At 41.7% G+C, this 21225-nt stretch overlaps 1 protein-coding gene across 1 annotated transcript in view; it reads left to right on the top strand.

The window, feature by feature from the left end:
- The window catches only part of LOC125452996 (NAD(P) transhydrogenase, mitochondrial-like), a 189666-nt gene that overhangs the window by 124723 nt on the left and 43718 nt on the right, over positions 1 to 21225 (top strand). Inside the window, exons 18-19 of the mRNA XM_048532046.1 lie at positions 4645 to 4726; positions 20169 to 20287. Of these exons, the coding sequence (XP_048388003.1) occupies positions 4645 to 4726; positions 20169 to 20287 (201 nt within the window). The remainder of the gene's footprint in view (positions 1 to 4644; positions 4727 to 20168; positions 20288 to 21225) is intronic.

Here is a 21225-nt window from a genome sequence, read left to right as displayed (position 1 = left end):
GTGTAGATCTTCATACACACAGGATTATTTCATACATGTTATCTAATGGAGAATTACATCTAATGTTGGAAACTACGTTGTAAGTTTTGCAAGAGCAGACTAATTGGCTATGGTTGTAAAGCCTTATTGGTCTATTGATTATTGCCTTAAAATGCCTAATAGCCTGTGGCAATTTTTGTATACATAAAGCTTGTCTCAACGTTTCATCTTTCTTAACCTTTTAGTAAATTTCCGTCATCTGCTCACTATGTAAGATTGACACTGTGGTAGCGTATATTAGACCAATCCTGAGTAATAATGGATACCTTGATCAAATCATCACTTGCTGTCTTTTGCAAAACCTCATGAAAGGGCCAGTGTCCACTACTTTTAGCTCTGAGAGCTGCCCAGTCAACCTCAGGTTACCCTGGAAAGGTACGCTTCAAATATAATTGAATGGTCGAACTATCTGTTTCACTATTACCCAGTAAACTTATGAATGGTTTTCTTCAGTAACAGGATGCTGCCGTCAAGCCATACATATATCATGCCTATCACAGAAATTTATAATATGAGTTTCAGTGCCGGTGTGATGCCAGATTTGTAACTATATGGCCCAGTATCTGGCAAATCCATACCAAGCAACATGTCCCATTCAAAATTTGGAGTGGGCACCATCCAATCGTGCTTAACCAACCCTTGCTGTTGAGCCTCACAAAAGTACATCCCCATTAGATTTATTCAACTGTTTTAAATCATTTATTAAATAACATTGACTGTTCTATAAGTTAGTCAGTGAACTAATTTATTATCATTAGTCGGGCTGCCATTGTGACGTATTTGCATCTGTTTGAAACTACATCCATTTGTAGATTTTCTGTTTATTTATACGTTTTCTGAAGAAGAGCCCAGACCTGTAACATCAGCTTTCCTGCTCCTCTGATGCTGCCTGGTCTGCTGTGTACATCCAGCTCTACACCTTGTTATCTCCATTTATACATTGAACCCTGCTTCATGCGAACCCCACTTCATGTAGGCAAAAAAAGAAATTTGTACAGTTGCCCCTTTTTGTAATGGGACCATGGACACTGCCAATGCCTACTGCATTTCCAGTGGCTACATGCTGACCAATGAGAATCCACCTGCCTGCTTGAGAATTAAACTTAACTGTAACTGTTCCTGATGCCAGTGATGGTCCAATCACTCAGCACCCTGTCCTCATGCTGTGTAAATTTGTGATCCTTTTTGATGTCTGTTTCTTGTAGTCTAATCCTGATGAGTGTGAGATGAAAGGCTTTGACTTCTTGTCTCCTTTTACAAACGTATTAAACTAAATAAAATGTGCTTTTATTATCCTGCATGATATTCTTGAACTGCTAAGTGGAATAAACTGCATGCTTCGAAGGGAGGAAGTTTCATTACAGACTATAGTGTATTGGGGTGGTTTTTACCACAGAGTTGGATGTGGAATCAGGTAGAACCAAGAGGTTAAGAGCTCAGTGTAGCTACTGCATAGGGAATAGTGTGAGGGATATTTATTGCCCAGTTTTCCATGAGAATTGCAGTTGGCGATAAGTTCTATTAATGTGCTAATTGATTTGATTTTGATTTTTAAATCTGATTTAAGCTTTATTGTCATGTGTACTATTGGTTACCATTCTTCTAAGAATTTGCTTTGATTTTTAAAAATACTTAGAGACAATTGATCCTTTCTTTTCAGAATAGAATGGTGGGTGACTAAATATATTATAGGCACCTGTTGCACTTTTGATCCCGTGTTTGAGTCAAATATAACAGTATGTGTTTAATACACTTTTCCATCCTTCATCCTATGAGTTGTGAATTTATTTACAAATATCATAGATATGGTTTGTTCTCTTGAGATGAGAGTTCAAGCACCAGACGGCTGTTTAATCATCATTTGTAGTCTCCAAACCTTCTGTTGCCATAAAGCAAATTTTTGCTGTGTTTTCCTTTGTGCATTATGCTAATAAAATTGTGTTGCACAAGATTGCAAATAATCACAGCTTAATCAAAATTTGGAAATCCTGTTTTGCCTCCATAAGATCTTATCAGTCTTGGAAAATTAAGGAACATCAATATTTAAATGTCTTGTACGTCTACCTAAGTTATTAAGCAAGTTCCTGAACTAACAACAAACAAGTGAGTAATCACACAAAATAGAATACAATTGGTGAGAGTCATATCTAGAACAAAGGAAGATGGGTTTGCTTGCTGAAGGTCAATCATCCCAGTTGCAGGACATCTCTGCAGGAGTTCGTCAGGATATATAGCCTTAGGCACAACCACCTTCAGCTGCTTCATCAATGACATTCCTGCCATCATAAGGTCAGAAATGGGAATGTTCAGCACCATGCGTGACATCTCAGATAGTGAAGTTTGGGTTTAAATTTCATAGGATTGAGAGAATGGTGTACTGACATGGATAGAGAACTGGTTGGCTCACAGTAAACAATGAATAGGAATAAGCAGGGTATCTTGCCGATGATTGTACAATGTTCAGCACCATTCACAACTCCTTAGGTACTGAAGCAGTTTATTTTCATATGCAGCAAGACCTGCATAATTTTCAGGAGCTTTGACTGACAAGTAGCAAGTTGTATTCATGCCAGTTACAGACAATAACTGTCTCCAGCAAGAGAGAATCTAATTATCTGTGCTTGACATTCATTGGCATTGCCCTCACTGATTCCCTCTCCTCCCTCCACCTCTACCAATATCCTGAGCATTACCATTGACAGGAAACTGAACTGATCTCGCCATACAAATACTGTAGCTGCAAGGTCAGGACAGGTCAGAAGCTGGAGCCTCCTGATTCCCCAAACCTTTTCCACTATCAGTCAAGCAGCTTGACACCATCTATGGTAGAGCAGCCTGCTTGATTGGCAACCCATTAAACACTTCCATTGTTCACGCCTTTCACCATTTTCACATACTGGTAGTTCGGTGTACCATTTAGAAATACCATCTGTAAAGACAAGGGCAGTGGGTGCAAGGGGACACCACCGCTGGCAAGTTCCTCTTCAACCAACATATCATCCTGACTGTGAACAACAGCTTTGTTCCCTTACTGTCACCCCCTGAAAATACAGGAACTCCCTTAGTATTCTCTATAGTGAACTCCCCTACTTTTGGCCTTAGAGGGAGAGTCATTGGTAAAGCAGCTGGTGATGGTTGGATAAAGAACATTACCCTGCAGAACTCCTGTAGAGATGCCCTGGTGCCGAAATAACTGACCTCCAACAGCCACAACGATCTTCCTTTGGGCAAACAGAGATTTTTCGCCGTGATTTCCATTGACAGCGCTTTCGCTCAGGCTCTTTGGTGTTGCACTCAGTGAAATGTTGCCTTGAGGTCAAGGGCAGTCACTCTCACCTCACCTCTAGAATTCAGCTCCCTTGTCCAGGTTGGACTAAGGCTGTAATGATGCCAGGAGCTGAATGGCTCTTGTGTAACCCAAAGTGAGTGTTAGTGAGCAGATTATTGCTAAGTAAGTGCTGCTTCATAGTTCTGACCTCTTCGATCACTTGGTTGATGGGTGGTAAATGGACAGATTGGATTTGTAAAGCCTTTTATATATTGTTTAGAATAGTAATACAATCAATCTATACAACATGTGCAAACTATTTCTGACACTTTAACATGCAGTTATCATGGATAATACACAGTGATGAAAAACCCTGCAATACTTAAATAATTGCTATTACAATCATGTCAGCTCTCATGGATTTCTGTGTAACCCACTGTCAGATGTTAAGGTCACACTGGGTCACAAAATCTTGTTAAACTTCACAATTCTTTTTAATCTGGCCTTGAAACCCTATTCAGTTGAGTTCTGTTTAAATGACAGTCAAAACACCATATACATCAGTATAGATGTCATGGCAGTGGGATCACCTCTCTGCCCAGTTCTTGCTTATAGCTGCAAAGTTGCTGGACAGGCTCTGAATATCTGGCAGCATCTGTGAAGGAAAAAAAAGAGTTAACATTTTGGGTCAGGTTACCCTTCCGCAGAACAGTTGTGAGGAAGGGTCAGCAGACCCGAAACATTACCTCTGTTTTTGCCTTCACAGATGCTGCCAGACCTGTTGAGCTTTTCCAGCAACTTTGTTTTTGCTCCTGATTTACAGCATCCGCAGTTCTTTCGCTTTTTAGCTTGCTTGCATCTGTTTTGGATGCCTGAGCGGCATGTCTCTAATGGACAATCAGTAAATTCCTACCCCTTTCATTCTTCCTATCTGCAAATGATATCCTTGCAACGTTATCTTGTTAAATTCAGATATCACCATCCACCATGGTGGGATATGAACTGATATCCCTTGAACATTATCCTGCAGTTCTACATTTCTACTCTATTGACATTAACTTTATGCCATCACCTCTCTACAAATATAAGATGGCTATCAAATAAATTCTGAATTAATAATGCAGTAGCTTTATTGTGATAAATAATTGTTCTATCATGAATGCATTCTTAAATAACATACCCAAATTTCATTTTTTAAGTTTGTTTATCATTGTTATCTTTTTAATTGTAACCTTTGAAGTTAAGCCCAAAAAGAAAATGAAGTTCTGTAATAATGACCAGTTTAAGGTTTATATTAGCATATTTTATGAAATTATAACGTTTTGTACCTTTTATAGGATATGGTCTTTGTGCTGCTAAGGCTCAGTACCCCATTGCTGAACTCGTCAAAATACTCATAAACCAAGGAAAGAAAGTTCGGTATGTACCCTCCAGAATACATTTGGCTTGTGGATTAAGATATTTAATCACTTCCTGGACTTTGTGCAATGCCAGCTGGTTAGGACTGTCATAGCCAGAGTATAACCTGTAATGGCTTCTCTCCGCATTCCCCACCATTGCCAACATCATCCATCAGTTTCCCTTAGGATGCTGGTAACACCCAGCTCTACCTCACCATCACCCCCATTATCGCTGACTATCACTAAGTTACTTACTGCTTATCTGAAATCCTCCATACATCTGCCGTTAACCCATATCCCTTTAATAACTTATGAACAACTGATCCTGCAACCACTGCCATTTCTGGAAGGAAGATTGACCACTCTTTGTGTGTAGATGTCCTTTCTAAAATGTTTCCAGCCTGGATTAGAGAGATTGATCTATAAGGAGAGGATAGAAAAACTCAGGTTGTTTTCTCTGGAGGGCGGAGCCTGAGGGGAGACTTCATAGCAGTTTATCAAATTATAAGAAGCATAGATAGGGTTAACGGTCAGAATTGTTTTCCCAGATTTAAAATGCCTAATACTATGGTAGCGTGCATTTAAGGTGAAAGGTTCAAAGGAGATATGAAGGGGACATTTTTACACAGAATGGTAGGAGCCTGGAATGTGCTGGCAGGGGTGGCGGTGGAGGCCAATATGATAGGGGTGTTTTAGGGACTTTTAGATAAGCACATGAATATGCAAAGAATGGAGAGATATTGACTAAGGGAAGGCAGAGGGATTAGTTTCATTTAGTGTTATGTTCAGCACAACATCAAGGGCCGAAGGGCCTGTTCCTGCTGTATAGCTCTGTGTTCTATGAGCTGTTGTCTGGCCTTAATTCCCAGACTATGCAACCTAATTCTAGATTCACCAACCAGTGGAAATAGTTTATCTTTATCAACCCAGTCTTTTCCTGTTCGTATTTTGAAGACTTTGATCATTCCTTAACCTTCTAAATTCTAGAGAAAACAGGCCAAATATAATCTTTCCTCCTAACCTGACCCCTGAAGTCCAGGTATCATTCTTATAAAGCAACGTTGTACTCCCTCCAAGGCCAATAATTCCGTTCTAAGGTGTGGTGCTTAGATCTAGATGCTTTCATTGCTCAGACTATGGAGTATGGGAGTAGTAATGTCCTGTTGCAGTTGTACAGGCATTTGGTTAGGCCACTTTTGGAGTACAATGTACAGATCTAGCCACCCTGCTATAAGAAGGATATTATTAAATTGGAGAGGGTGCAGAAAAGATTTACAAAGATGTTACTGGGACTGGAGGGTTTGAGTTGCAAGGAGAGGCTGGACAGGCTGGGACTTTTTCACTAAAGTGTAGGAGATTGAGGAGCGACATTATAGAGGTTTATAAAATCGTGAGAAACATAGATAAGGCAAACAGCAAAGGTCTTTTCCCTAGAATAGGAGAGTTCAAAACTAAAGGGCATAATTTGAAGTGAGAGGAGAAAGATATTAAAGGGACCTGAGGGGCAGCTTTTTTACATAGACAGTGGTTCGTATGTGGAAATAACCACCGAGGAAATGATGGGTACAGGTACAATTTCAACATTTAAAAGACATTTGGACAGGTACATAAATAGGAAAGGTTTAGAGGGATATGGGCCATGTGCAGGCAAATGGGACTAGTTTAGTTTGGGAAACGTGGTCGGCATGGGGGGGTTGGACCAAGAGGTCTGTTTCTACACTGTATGACTCTGTGCACCTCCAGGATTTTGTATAACTGCAGAATAACGTCTGCACCCTTGTACTCCTGTGCTGTAGATATAAAGGCCAGCATTCCATTAGCAATTTTGATTATCTTATGCGTCTTTTTCTGATATTTTAAAGAACTGTGCATTTGAACCCTCCATCTGTTTTTGTACATCCACTGTGTTTAACTTCACACCATCTAGAAAGTAGCCAGATCTTTCATTTATTTTTCACCCTCGTACTTGATTACATTTAATTCCATCTGCCTCAGTTTTGTGCATTCACTTAGTCTATAAATCCCTATGTAGCTTAGTGCTACCATCTAGCAGTAAACTGGCCCAGTGGTTAGCCTTGCTGCCTCACAGCACTAGGAACCTGGGTTTGATTCCAGCTTTGGGTCTGTGTGGAATTTGCGCATTCCCCCTGTGTCTATGTGAGTTTCTACTGGGTGCTCCTGTTTCTTCCCCCAGTCCAAGGATGTGCAGGTTAGGCAGATTGGCCACAGTGTCCAGGGGTGTGTAGGCTAGGTGGGTAGCCATGCTAAATGTGGAAGGGCAATGGGATAGGTCTGGGTGGGATGCTGTTCGGAGTCTGGGTGGTACACGAAGGGCCAAATGGCCACTTTCTGCACAGTAGGGATTCTGTGATTCCATGATCTATACTGTCCACACAGCACACAACTTTGTGTTATCAGGACATTTGGATACATTTCTCTGCCATTATTCAAGTGAAATTAAATTGAATTTCTACTAGATGCCATGGTGGGAATTAAACACATGTCCTTAGAGCATTAGCCTGGGCCTCTGGATTAGTGGTCCCGTGATATTATCACTATGCCACCAACGCAAAGTTTATAAGGCAACAAGACCAGATGAGATGTTTCCAAGGATACTGAGGGATGTGTAAGTGAAAATTGCAGAAGTACTGGCCACAATCTTTCAGACTTTCTTACATGCAGGACTGATGTCAGAGGACTGAATATTACAAATGTTTCACCCCTTTTGATGAAGGATGTAAAGATAAGTGCAGGAAGTACAAGCCAGTGAATTTAACTGCTTCTTGGGCTGAAATTATCCATTTGTTTCATGGAGGCTGGTCCATCATGATCAAGGTCAACATTTCTCACAAAATCCTCTGTTCTTCAGCTTATTAAATATGCAGCTGGCCTCTTTGATGCCTGTCTTGTGGAATTATGGCAGGAGGGGAGATGCTTTCTGCTGCCAGGACTTTGCAATGTTCACGCCACTGGGTACCACATTACCCCAGGTGCACAGCACTTCAGATGCACCAAGCCAGGAGCTGCCCCTCATGCTGTCATGTTTCTATGTATAAGCCTTTGCAATTCTTGCATTAACTCACTTAGATCCCTCAGCATTTCAGAGCACTGCAATCTCTCACTGTTGAGATAACATGCTTCCCGAGAAATGGACAATGTCATAATTTCTCACATTATACCCCATTTGCCAGAACTTTGCCCACTTATTTAACATATCTATATCCATCTTTAGCCCCCAAATGCCCTCCTCACCAGTTGCATTATTATCCATCTTTGTGTCATTAGCAAAATAAGCGATCATAAAAGTTCATTGAATACATTAATTTAAATTGTAGGCAGTTGATACCCCAGCATGGATCCTGAGAGCACACAACTTATTACAACTTGCCACCCAGAAAATTACCCATTTGTGACTTTTGCTGATTCACCTGCAGGTGGTAGAGAGAGGGCAGTGAGCAGGGCAGCTGGAGCATTTGTGCCTGGGTCACACTGTTACCAAGGATAGCATTATGCCCTGATGGCAGCAGAAGATTGGGCACAGCCTAAAGTGGGGAAGGAACTGTGTGGTCTCACTGGTTACTATAGGAAGTTCATGCAAGGCTATGCACAGCCAGTGTCTCCAAGAATCACTGAAGAAATCAGAGAATGCTGATGGAGTGGTTGGGAAAGTATGGATGAGGTGTGATACTTCACGGAACATCACAGGGAGTTAGACCCCAGCATGTGGAGACTCCTTCTGCACCCACATGCCAAAACCTGTCTTATATACCCACGTTACCAACTCCCTTTCATACTACAAACGAGTGCCAGTTTTCTTGGCCCAGGGATGGAGCTGTCGCTGGTTCAAGGGCAGGAAAAAGTAGTGATATCAGTTGGCATCTCAAACCAAATGAGAGAGATAAGGAGGGTGACTCCAGCTGCAATCAGACTGCTGAGTCAGAGGTGAACTATTTCTTAGAAGTTCAGAGACATTTGATTGTTGCAGAGTTTGAAATGTTTACAGACAACAACCCCATTCAGCTATTTTTCAATTGTGCTCCAATCTGGGAGCATCAGACACCCAATGAACACCTGACGCACTTGCTCAATTTTGGCTTCAGATCTGGTTCAGGTCAGGAAAAGCTGATGCAAACTCTGATGTCTTTAGTTGGAAGACTGACCACAGGAGGGAACCTATTCTGACCCTGCAAGAGAGGTCTGTAGCTCACATCATACCCACACCCCATGTGCAATCCCAATTCCGTGTAACATTCAGACTAAGATTCATCAGAGTACCACCGATGCACTTAAGAACTTGATTCAAACTGTAGTATGCATGAGTATTTGGAAAAGCACAGTTTGATTAGAAATAGTCAGCATGACTTTGTGAGGGGCAGGTCATGCCTCACAAGCCTTATTGAATTCTTTGAGGATGTGACAAACAACTGTGAAACAACATCGATGAAGGTAGAGCAGTGGATGTGGTCTATATGGATTTTAACTAGGCAATTGATAAGGTTCCACATGGTAGACTCATTCAGAAAGTAAGGAGGCATGGAAATTTGGCTGTCTGGATACAAAACTGGCTGTCCAATAGAAGGCAGAGAGTGGTAGTAGATGGAAAGTATTCAGCCCGGAGCTTGGTTACCAGTTGTTTCACAGGGATCTGTTCTGGGACCTCTGCTCTTTGTGATCTTTATAAATCACTTGGATGTGGAAGTAGAAGGATGGGTTAGTAAGTTTGCCGACGACATGAAGGTTGGTGGAGTTGTGGACTGCATGGAGGGCTGTTGTAGGTTGCAACGGGATATTGACAGGATGCAGAGCTGGGCAAAGAAGTGGCAGATAAAATTCAACCCAGAAAAGTGTGAAGTGATTCATTTTGGAAGGTTGAATTTGAATGCACAATACAGGGTTAATGGTTGGATTCTCGGCACAGTGCGGAGGAACAGAGGGATCTTGGGGTCCATGTCGTAGATCCCTCAAAGTTGTTACAAAAGTTGATATAGTGGTTAAGAAGTTGTATGGTGTGTTGGCTTTCATTGGCAGGGGAATTCAGCTTAAGTGCTGTGAGGTTATGCTGCAGCTCTATAAAACTCTGGTTAGACCACACTTGAATATTGTGTTCTGTTCTGGTCACCTCATTATAGGAAAGATATGGAAGCTTTAGAGAGGGCAGAGGATATTTACCAGGATGCTGCCTGGACTGGAGGGCAGGTCTTATGAGGAAAGGTTGAGGGAGCTAGGGCTTTTTTCATTGGAAAGAAGAAGGTTGAGAGGTGACTTCATAGAGGTGTACAAGATAATGAGAGAGGCATAGACAGAGTGCGTAGTCAGAGACTTTTTCCCAGGGTAGAAATGACTATTATGAGGCAGCATAATTTTGAGGTGATTGGAGGAAGGTATAGGAGAGATGTCAGAGGTAGGTTCTTCATACAGAGAGCGGTGGGTGTGTGGAATGCTCTGCCGGCAGTGGTAGTGGAGTCGGATACATTAGAGATTTTTAAGCGACTCTTGGATAGGCACATGGAGGATAGTAAAATGTAGGGAATGCAGGGTAGATTGATCATAGTAGGATAATAGGTTGGCACAACATCGTGGGCTGAAGGGCTTGGCTTGTGCTGTACAGTTCTATTTTTTGGAGCTACTTAATGCTCAGTGAAATACCCTTCACTTATCCACGCGCTATTCTCCACACTGCCCCTTCTTTGGCTGAGACCCAGTTCTGTCTGCAGACTATTTCCTTGGGCTCACTGCACCTACTGAGTGGGATGGCCAAGTTAATGAGTGGATAACCGAGTATCACAAGAGGCTAAACCAGGCTTTCATGATGGCATCCAAGAGGGAAACACCAGAAGAAAAACACTGACCCATCGCAAAGCTGACAGGACTGGCCTTTGAATCAGTGCAAGCCTTTTCCTCTGAAATCAGGATAGCAGGAGTTAGCATAAGTTCCAGGACGTGTGGGAGCCTGAACGCCACAGAGACATCAGTTATTGGACACAGTTGGCCACAACCATATATTTGAACTGATTGCTGGAGCACAGCTTCAGGAAATCTGACACTAGTTTAAGGGTATATTTCCCTCCCCACCCTTATCCGCCTTCTGGAGGGACCGCTGTCTCCACAACTCACTCGGCCTGCCGAGAGAAGTGACCTGAAGTGATAAATGCTGCTTATGATGTGATTCCAGAGATCTGACAAACCTAGATCTCAATATGGATGATCCACCACCCAGCCTGGATCTCTTGGAAAGTACCACTACAAATAAGAGGCTGAGAAGTCTGCCTTGAGCAAATGCTGGATGTCACCCAAACCCTTGCTGTTTAACCCAAATTGATGATTGCCAGAAGAGAATGTTGCCACTAATGTCTGGCCGGAGATTCCAGCCATAAAACCACAATTAAACCTGTAATTATGCAGCTGCTGAGCAAACGACAGTATACTTGTGTTGTTGCCCAGGGAAGTATGTTGGAACCTCCAGCAGCAGGTGGCGATGGTGAGAGAGGATGCTGGTAAGGGTAGCTGCTGCTCTGGAGGAAACGATGGGCAAGAGGTCTCAGGGTGAAAATGATCGGAGAACCAGATGAAAACCACAGGGTTAATGCCATAGAAATGCTGTTTCTTCCTTGTTTAATCTCAATTTTGCTTCATTTGATGCCAGTGGAATAAGCAACCCTTACTTCATGATCTTTGGCCATCCACATGTTCAAATCTTGTGTTACAAGTCCAATGGCAGATATCAGGCTACGTGTGACCTATAGTTTCTTGCTTCGGTCTTCCTTTCTGAATGAAGACTTTCCAGTTGTGGACTGCTGACATGGACTCAGATTTATAAAGCTTCCACTGCTCAGCTACTCAGCCCCTGCTCCAGACTCATTCAGGTGTGCCCTGCCCTGTCTCCAAACTCTCTGATTTAGCTTGCCTTTATTAAGGATAGAATAATTTGTTATTTGCACTTGTGACTTATTCACTCTCAAAGCTTGTCCTTGCTATTCATTGTTAGGACAGTTTGGAAGAACAGCCTTTTGTGATACTGTTAAAACTTGGTGTTATGGAATTGTTTCTTTATGGCAATGAATTTCATCAGAAGTCTTCTGTACATCCCGTAATGTCAGCAGAAGACTGTCAGAAATTCTGGAGAAACATCTTTTCCTGAGATTCTCATAGGCAATGAGCCAAAAGCCAATCACAAATCAAGTGCGGTAAGTTCACTTTCATCAACCAGATCAGACAATACCTTCATATTAAAACACTTACGACATTGCTAGCTGAGTTGGAATAGTCAATGGTGACAATTAAAGTCAGCAAGAAGACGGGACAGTGGCTCAATGTTTAGCACTGCTGCTGCAAAGTGCCAGAGACCCAGGTTCAATTTTAGCCTTGGGCAATTGTATCCTTGGGCAATTCTATGATACTGAGTATATTGCCCAGAATGAAAATGCAGTAAAACTGAGAAGTGCTGCTACTTGTCCGAACTGGAGGTTCATGTTAAGGCATACAGGCTAAGTTTCCGTCACATCCATTGGGTTTTACTGGGTTGTGAGGGCTTAGTTTGAGGTGTAAGACTATCACGTGATAATAAAGTGTGAAGCTGGATGAACACTGCAGGCGCAGCAGCATCTCAGGAGCATAAAAGCTGATGTTTTGGGCCTAGACCCTTCATCAGAGAGGGGGACGGGGTGAGGGTTCTGGAATAAAGAGGGAGAGAGGGGGAGGCGGACCGGAGATGGAGAGAAAAGAAGATAGGTGGAGAGTAGAGTATAGGTGGGGAGGTAGGGAGGGGATAGGTCAGTCCAGGGAAGACAGACAGGTCAATGAGGTGGGATGAGGTTAGTAGGTAAGAAATGGAGGTGCGGCTTGGGGTGGGAGGAAGGGATGGGTGAGAGGAAGAACAGGTTAGGGAAGCAGAGACAGGCTAGGCTGGTTTTGGGATGCAGTGGGTGGAGGGGAAGAGCTGGGCTGGTTTTGGGATGCAGTGGGGATCTACTTTCAGAGACTCAAGGTGTGGAACTTTGCAACATTCTGTGTGGCACTTTGTATAGGAATAAAGTGTGTTGAGCCAAGCCAGTAGTATTTTAACCTCAACCCCTACTGCCTTTTAGTAAAGATTTACCTTGGGCGTAGTTCACACCAGGAGCAGAACCATTTGAAATAAACGCTCTTAACTAATGTTAAGAAGAGTTTTTAAAATGACATTACAGGAACTAACACCTTTGCAGTGATTGTAACTGAGGCCAGCTCCTGAAAAATCGTTGGGTTAGGGTTGTAGAGGCACGTGTGGGGAGACTGAACTAAAGGTGGTCCAAAGGTCATCAGATGGAGAGGCCCAGCCTTATCTACTAAGAACGAGTAAAGCAGCAAAATCTCTTTAAGTGAAGATAACCCTTTGGGAAAAGGTTTTTTAGAAAAAATTTCCAAAACAAAATAAAGTTGTGGAAGTTTAACATGTCTTCAGGAAAATTTACAACATAGAAAAGAGTCATTTAACCATTATGCCAGTGGTGGTCTTTTGAAAGATCATTTAATCTTAGTCCCATGGCCCTGCTTTTTGGCTGTAACGCTGGGAGTTCCTCACCCAAGTGCCCATTCACTTTCCTCTTAAAATTAATTACGAAGTCAATCTGCACTGCTTTTTCAAGCACAGTTTTCCAAATTCTCCTCACTTCCATTAAGGTCTTTCGGAAATGATTTTAAACCTGTAACCTCTTTCTACCATACACTTTGTCATCTTAAAAGCTCTTTTAAGACATTCCCCATTTCTCTGCTCAAGGAAAATACCTCAACTTTTTCAATTTCTTCTCGTAACCAAGTTCCCTCAGCCCTGGGGAACCTTTGGGACACAGAATTGTTCAAATTTCTCCAGTTTCAGCCTTTGAAAATCTTAATAAATTCTTAATAGATCTCGTTCTCTGGAGACATATCATGCCACCTGTTAAGGTATGTAAGCATGCAGTACATGGTGTCTGTCCTAAACTTGCCCTTCATAATAGAACCATAGAGTCATACAGCATGGAAACTGACCTTTCAGTCCAACTAATCCATGCCAACCAAGTTCCCAAACTAAACTCGTCCTACCATTCCTATTCATGTACTTGTCTCAGTTTCTTTTAAATGGTGTAACTGTACCTGCATCCACCACTTCGTCTGGAAGTTCATTCCACAGGCAAACCACACACTGTGTAAAAAGGTTTCCCTCATGTCCTTTTTAAATCTTTCTCCTCTCACCTTCAAAGTGTGCCTCCTCGTTTTGAACTCCTTCACCCTTGGGAAAAGACTTTTACTATTCACCTTACCTATACCCCTCACAATCTGATTGCCTTATTTCAGTGCTCCTCTGGTTGCATTCCTTAACTACATTAAAAGCCCAGAGGAGACATGTCCTTTTGAGCTCAAGAGAAGCTAGTTTATCAAGTCACAGCATTTGCTGACTCCTAAACGATAACTTTCAAAAAGCTGAGCAATTTGGTTGGTTGAGTGAGTTGACTCATCCTTATTGGGTTGCTTTTCTTGCTTAGCGCAAAAAAATTCTAATCCACTTGTTTAGAAATGTTATTGCACACCTCTGGAACAAATGGGTCTTGAGCCCCCACTTCCGGGATCAGAGGTAGGAACACTACCACCATGCCACAAGATCAATCTTTATTTAAAACCGAAAGAACTGCAGATTCTGAAAATCAGAAGCAAAAAAAGAAATTACTGGAAAAACTCAGCAGGTCTGCCAGCATTTGAAATGTAAACTCTGCTTTCCCTTCATGGATGCTACCAGACCTCTGAAGTTTTTCCAGCAATTTCTGTTTTTGTATCTGTCTTTACTTAGCATATTAATCGATCATTATGACTGCCAGCACGTGCCGGTCTGATGGACACTTTGGGAGCTTGGCAAGTATTCCCACAAAGTAAAAGTCAAATCTAACAAATATTTTAGTAAAGTTTGGTTAAAGCTTAATGTAGCATTCATTTACACTGTTTCCACATTTATAGTGGGACACAGTGGTTCCAGAATTTTGTGTGACTACCATCTCCCAGACCCACAAATCCCTACTGACACTTTGATGGGAGAATTTTGGAATTCCTGGAGAACCCTCTGAAAATGGCTTTTACCACAGTTTGATTGAGGGTCCCCAAGTCTCCTACAAATGCCATTATCGAAAACCTGACATAATGAAGCATGGAAGCCATAAAACATCTGTACTTCAGGTTCATTTTTAGAGGCAACTTTGTGGAATATTATCAGGCAATTTCAGCACATGAAATGAATTCAGATAGGAAATGTGAGGGTATTACTTCATGCTCCTGCTGTCTTTGTTTATTAGATATTCTAATCTGTTAAATATTAAACATATTGCAATGAGTCCTGCAGATCTGAGATGCAGATGGTCTCCTATTGATGAAAACAGTGATTAAAGTATTTCAGTCGTCCCCATGGTATTAAGCATATTAGTCCCAGAATTATTTATTTGAGCACTAAAATCCTCAATTTTTGAGGCTTGCAATTTTCTGCACACAAAGGTCTTTCTGTGCAGGCCTTATGAATGTGGCAATAATATTGAAACCATGGTTTATGTTCCACTTGTCCAATTAAACTTAATGAGGTCGAAGGCTGGAGCCTTTCTAGATGTTGCCTTTTTTGATAGCGACTGACAGTTTTCAGCTGGTCGAGTTGCTGTGCATCTTTAATCATGTTTTGATTAAATTAAATTGCTGCACGCACGACTTGGGCTGTGCCAGGTAGTCCACAGTTTCTGCTTGGACAATGCTCTTCATTATTGTCATCCATTTAAAACATCATCGCTCAGGAGTGTATATCTTCACAGGTTCCATGTGGTATGCACTGAGATTGAACAGAAGATCTCATGGGGGCATCTTACCAGAGCCATTTTGTCTGCCCTTCTCCCACCTGGGGCAAATGTTTGTCGATCTCTACAAACATTCTTGGAGATGGAAACATAATTTGATACTCCTTGCTTTCTATCAGTCATGACCCAGGTGGCAGCATATGCTCCTCTGAATCACAAGCTTCTATGTTTTAAATTCCACTTTTAGGCTTTTTCACAACTGTCAAGGCTGACATTCCAGTGCAGTGCTGACAGAGGTTCCATCTTTTGGATGAGATGTTAAACAGATCTCATCCACCCACTTGAGTGGTTGTAAAAGCAGGAGAGTAGGGGGTGTCATCCCCAGTGTCCTGATAAATGTTTGTTTCTCAACTAGGATCACAAAACACAGATTATCAGGTCATTTAACCCATTTGCTATTGCTGGGAGTTTACAGAGAATAAATTACCTGCCCATATGCACCACTGAAACAGACCATTTGACGAAACCATGCTCACTTTAATGATCCTATCAAGTCTCCATTCTTCAGTATCTAACTCTCACCATAAGGTCAGAAGGCTTATTTGAAATCACAAGCTTTTGGAGTGCTGATGAAGGAGCAGTGCTTCAAAAGCTAGTAATTTCAAATAAACCTGTTGGACAATAACCCGGTATCGTGTGATGTCTGACCTTGTCCACCACAGTCCAACACCAGCAGCTCCACTTCAGGTCTCTCAGCATATACCCCATCTGCTTATCCAGCTTCCTGTGACATGTATTTGTACCTCTGCTTCCCTTTTTTGGTGTGTTTTACATTCTCACCACTCTCTGGGTTGAACCATTTGCTGCAGTATGGCTGCATACAGCTCCTCATGCAAAAACAAAACTTTGCTGATGGATCCATCCAAACCACATTAACTAATATTTGGTTCATTATGTATTTGCAGTAAACAAACAGAGCTGATATATACACAGCAGGATTCAAATTCCAGTATTTTCAAAGGGCAATACTGGGGGGACCAAAGTGTAAGTGGCAGGAGGCCATTAAATACAAGAAGCTGAAAGGGCATTGGTTTGGGTGTAAGTATTTTGAGTATCTTTGCAGTTTACTTGAACCCAAAAGACTTGTTCAGTGACAGAATAGTTGGTATTGGAAGTGAGAAACTTCAGGCTTCATATTATTAAGAAGCACACAGTATTTGATGGAGTAAAAATGCCATTTGATAGCCGTTAGCAAACATGATCATTCTCCGTATCCATTGCAAAAATGGCAAGATTTCTTTGTACTGTTGTCTGTTCGATAACTGCCACTTTCACATTTAACAAGAGGGTGCCACATAGTTTTGACTTACTAGTAGAGTCTGGAAAATAAAGGCAACGATGATGTTCACTTTTTGAGATAGGTACCTAGCGAAGATAAGATTTCCTAAGTTATTTTTATTCTAGAGTCATAGAAATCTGCAGAACAGGAAAAGGATCATCATGTCTGCACCAGTCAATTACAACCAACTATTCTAAACCCATTTTCCAACACTTGGCTCATAACCTTGTATGCTTAGCCATGACAGGTGAACATCTAAATACTTCTTAAACATAATGAGTGCTTTTGCCTCGGCTAGTAAAGGAAGTTACCCTCATGCCGGTTTAACCACTTTACCCACCTGTCTTAATACCTTAAGAGACTGCTGTACAAGCACTCCAATGTCCCTTTATTGTTGGTGCTTTCCAAAGTCACCATGTATACCCTTAGCTTGTTTGTCCTGCCTAAGTACATCACCTCACATTTTCTGGAGGATCACCAGAAATATATTCAAAATGGAGAAGCACAGGGAGGAGACAGGTCTTTTGGAGGCAGGTCTGAGAGACTGAGTGACAAAGTTGGTGATTTATTGTCATGAAGCTTGGAGATGTGTTTTAGTTGTTGCTCAGCAATCAGCTCCTCCATTAGTGTACTTCCCACTCAAAGACCTCTAGCTCATCAGCATCCAAAGTACATGCTGATGACTTCTCTGCTGTAATATTTTGAACAATTAGTCCACCTCTCTTTCACCACCACAAATTTCAATCTTAAGAAAAGCTGCAGCTCTGTAAACACAGCTGTTTTGTTGAATGTTCTGTGTCCCCACACTGGGGCACATTGGCCTTGCAGCAACATTTTCACGTGTCAACAGAATACAATTACAGAGAGGGTCTTGTGTCGGAGGCCACTCGGCTTCTTACGTTGTCAGATTCAAGCCATCTTTGCTTAAATTTTAACTTAACAAGATAATAAATCTTCAGTAAGGTCACTAAGCCAATGGGCTCCCTGGAAGATGCAATCAACACTTGTCACTATATCTTAAAGAAGTTCAGCCAGAACTCAAGGTGATGTTGGCCTCAAGATAATGTGATTCAGCAACAACACAACTGCAGAATGTGTGTCCAGGGTGAGAAATGATTATGTTTTTGTTCTAAACTCTTAAGTTAATTTGAAGTCTGTTTCTCCACTAAAACTCAAGATTTTAAGAGAGTTACCTTGTTCTGAATGCAAGGGAGCTTACTGAAACTGATTGAAAAATGAGCATCATGCAAATATTCACCTTAACGAATGGAATGCCTCGTTGCATATGACACTTTATTGAAGTATTATTTTCTTGGGATATGGATATCACTGACAGGGCCAGTATTTGTTATGCATCTCTAATTTCTGTTGAACTGAGTAGCCTGATAGACCAATCTCAATTGGGCAATTAAGAGTGAACAATAATACTGTTGGGTCTGAAGTTACCTGTGGGTCTAACCAGCTAAGTATGGCAGATTTCCTTCCCTAAAGTGCATCAGTGAACAGATCAGTCTTTATAACCGTCGCTGCTAATTACAATGGTCACTATAACTGAGACCAGTGTTACATTCAGATTTATTAATTCTGATGACTATGATAGGAGGAATGCATGAGAATTCAAGCCTCAGTACTCCACCAGTCATACCATTAGTGTAAACATTTGGTTCAATCTCTAAAATAACCATTGATTCCTTTTTGTACTGCTACCTAGAGTAAAAGAGACTTACACAAGGCTTTGTTAATGAACTCAAAATAAGCTTTTTGTTGTAACACAAACCTATTCTTCAAACACATGGCAAACACTGACTATACCTGTGATATAGATTTTGAACTATATCGCCTTAATTCCAAATGCACAGCACTCACAACGCACAAGATGACAGCCTTTGGAGAGAGGATTCTTTTTAAACAGGGCAGACACAAAGCACCAACACTGGTCAAGGATCTGGAAACAAAGAAGAGAATTTGATGACTTCTCACAGCCCACTGGGTTTCTTGTTGAGAAAATCAAATTGTTGACAGCTGTAGACCAATGGAAGATGTTCAGATTGAAATCAGTCTGGATCTGAGTCTTTGGAAAATGGCCACCTTTCAGGTTTGCAAGGATTTAGCAAGTTGTTAGAAATATTGATAATTGAACATTTTGTCAGGTTTCCCTGAAGTTCTACAGAGAGAGGGGGAGAGATACTTGCCTTTTCATCCTTCGGACTAATTAGGTATGTGAAAAGAGAACTGAAACCCAGAAAGCATTGCTAGGCAACCAACACGGTGGCGCAGTCCTTTCAAAATCAGGTTTTCCAGAAAATAAACCCCATCCTTTACCTCCTTAAAAATATTGCCTGTCTTTTTTCCGAAGTTCCATGACTTTCTGTAAACAGCAGATAGCTAGAGCTACAGCACACATTAAGCTGTTGGATCATTTTCCAGAAACCACATGATTAAAATTCCTTTCAATCAAAATTTGTCCAGTTTCATACCTTCCATCATAATTGAATTTAAATTTTCCTGGCCTCTGGAATATTAATGCTGTGACATTACTGCTATACCACTATCTTTCCCCAGTTCGCTGGTTTATGAAGCATTTGAGAGATCTCTGAGGACACAATGATGTAGGAATTAATTGTGAAGGAAACGGAAGCTGGAGGTTCAACTGCTCCTCCCCCTAGTCATACTGCAATGACTAATCTTGGGGCACTAAAGATGAGCACAGAACATAGAACATAGAAAAGTACAGCACAGTACAGGCCCTTTGGCCCACGATGTTGTACCGTGGATTAATGAACCCCAGGCACGGAGGCAGATTTAGTAATCCCTATGTTAGCACTCTAGGTGAAATCAGCTCATGCACCACAGAACAGGAATCAGATCCTCTGTGGTACGTTGAGCTCAGACGTTCTTGTGGATCAAGGAGCTCTCCAGTGGACTCATATAGCAAACACTGCCTCCTTTCTGTTAACCACCTGTATTCCCTAACATTGTTATTAAATATTTGGAGTTTCAGTAAATGAACACAGATGGATAAATACATTTGGCCAGAGTTTTCTGTAAGTGTAAGACCAAGGTTTAGCCACATCTCTGCAATATCAGGAGCCTCTTCAATTTGAGTTAATGGGAAGAATATATGAAATCCCTAACTCTATGCATTCATTGTTAGTGCTGTGTTGTTATCTTCACATTATGAGATAGTTTCAGTAGTTTAAATAGATAGACTTTTGTAAAAACATGGCCAGGCTAGCAGATGACATGGGGAAAACTCCTCTGTTTAAACATTTGAAAGATTCTTTATATTTACAAGAAGGAGTTGCTGGAATGTTTACATTTGTTTGTTTTGCCTCTGTGGCCAGGTTTGGAATTCACCCTGTTGCAGGGCGCATGCCCGGGCAACTCAATGTGCTGCTTGCTGAAGCTGGAGTTCCGTATGATATCGTACTGGAAATGGATGAAATCAATGCAGACTTTCCAGGTAAGAGTTTTAAATCTTGCATCTTTGTTAACAAATACATAATCCTCGGGCAGAAATTTCAGGGTCCGTCCAGGTTGGGAATGGAAACAAGGTAAGGGAAATACTGTTGCCTCTTGGCATGCTGAGAGTTCCTGAGCTCACAGCTGGCATCAGCCATTTGTAAACTGGAGGGTTCAGTGCCCGGAAATCTGTCTCAATGAAGCAAACAGCCAATTTTAGTCATAAAAACCCCGTTAAGGACACCGAGAGGAGGTTGTCAGGGATTTGGCCTTCCGTTTTCCAGTGCCATGAGGACAGTATGGAAATCAGTGCTCCAGGATAGATTTCTGACCCTCTTTTCCTGACTGAGGCCAAATATAGCCATACACCATCCTGAAACACGATTCCTCCCCACACTCGAAGACGGAAGGAATCCCACCCTCTGCAGGATGGAGGCAGTGACCGAGTGGTATTATTATTGCTAGACTGTTAATCTCAGAAGTTCAGCTCGTGCTCTGGGGATCTGGGTTTGAATCCCAACAAGGCAAATTGTGAAATTTGAATTCAGTAAAATTAATTGCAATTAAGAATGTACTGATGGCCATGAAGCCACTGTTGATTGTAGGGAAAACCCCATCTGGCTCACTATTGTCCTTCAGGAAAGCAGATCTGCTTTCCTCACATGATCTGGTCACCTGATCACTTACCTGTGAGTACAGACCCACAACAATGTGGTTGACTCTGAACTGCCCTCTGAAATGGCCTAGCAAGTCACTCAGTTGTATCAGTCGCTATGAAGTCTCAACAAAGAAATGAAATCCATCCAGATGGACCACCTGGCATCAACACAGACACCAGAAAAGAAAACAGCAGAAATAGCCTTGTTGACCCACAGAGTCCTCCTTACTAACTTGAAAAGCTAGTGGGAGAGCTGTCTCACAGACTAGTCAGGAAACAGC

The sequence above is a fragment of the Stegostoma tigrinum genome, chromosome 1, assembly GCF_030684315.1.
Source record: "Stegostoma tigrinum isolate sSteTig4 chromosome 1, sSteTig4.hap1, whole genome shotgun sequence".
Taxonomy (NCBI): Eukaryota; Metazoa; Chordata; class Chondrichthyes; order Orectolobiformes; family Stegostomatidae; genus Stegostoma; species Stegostoma tigrinum.
This window is presented reverse-complemented; position numbering and strand designations above follow the sequence as displayed.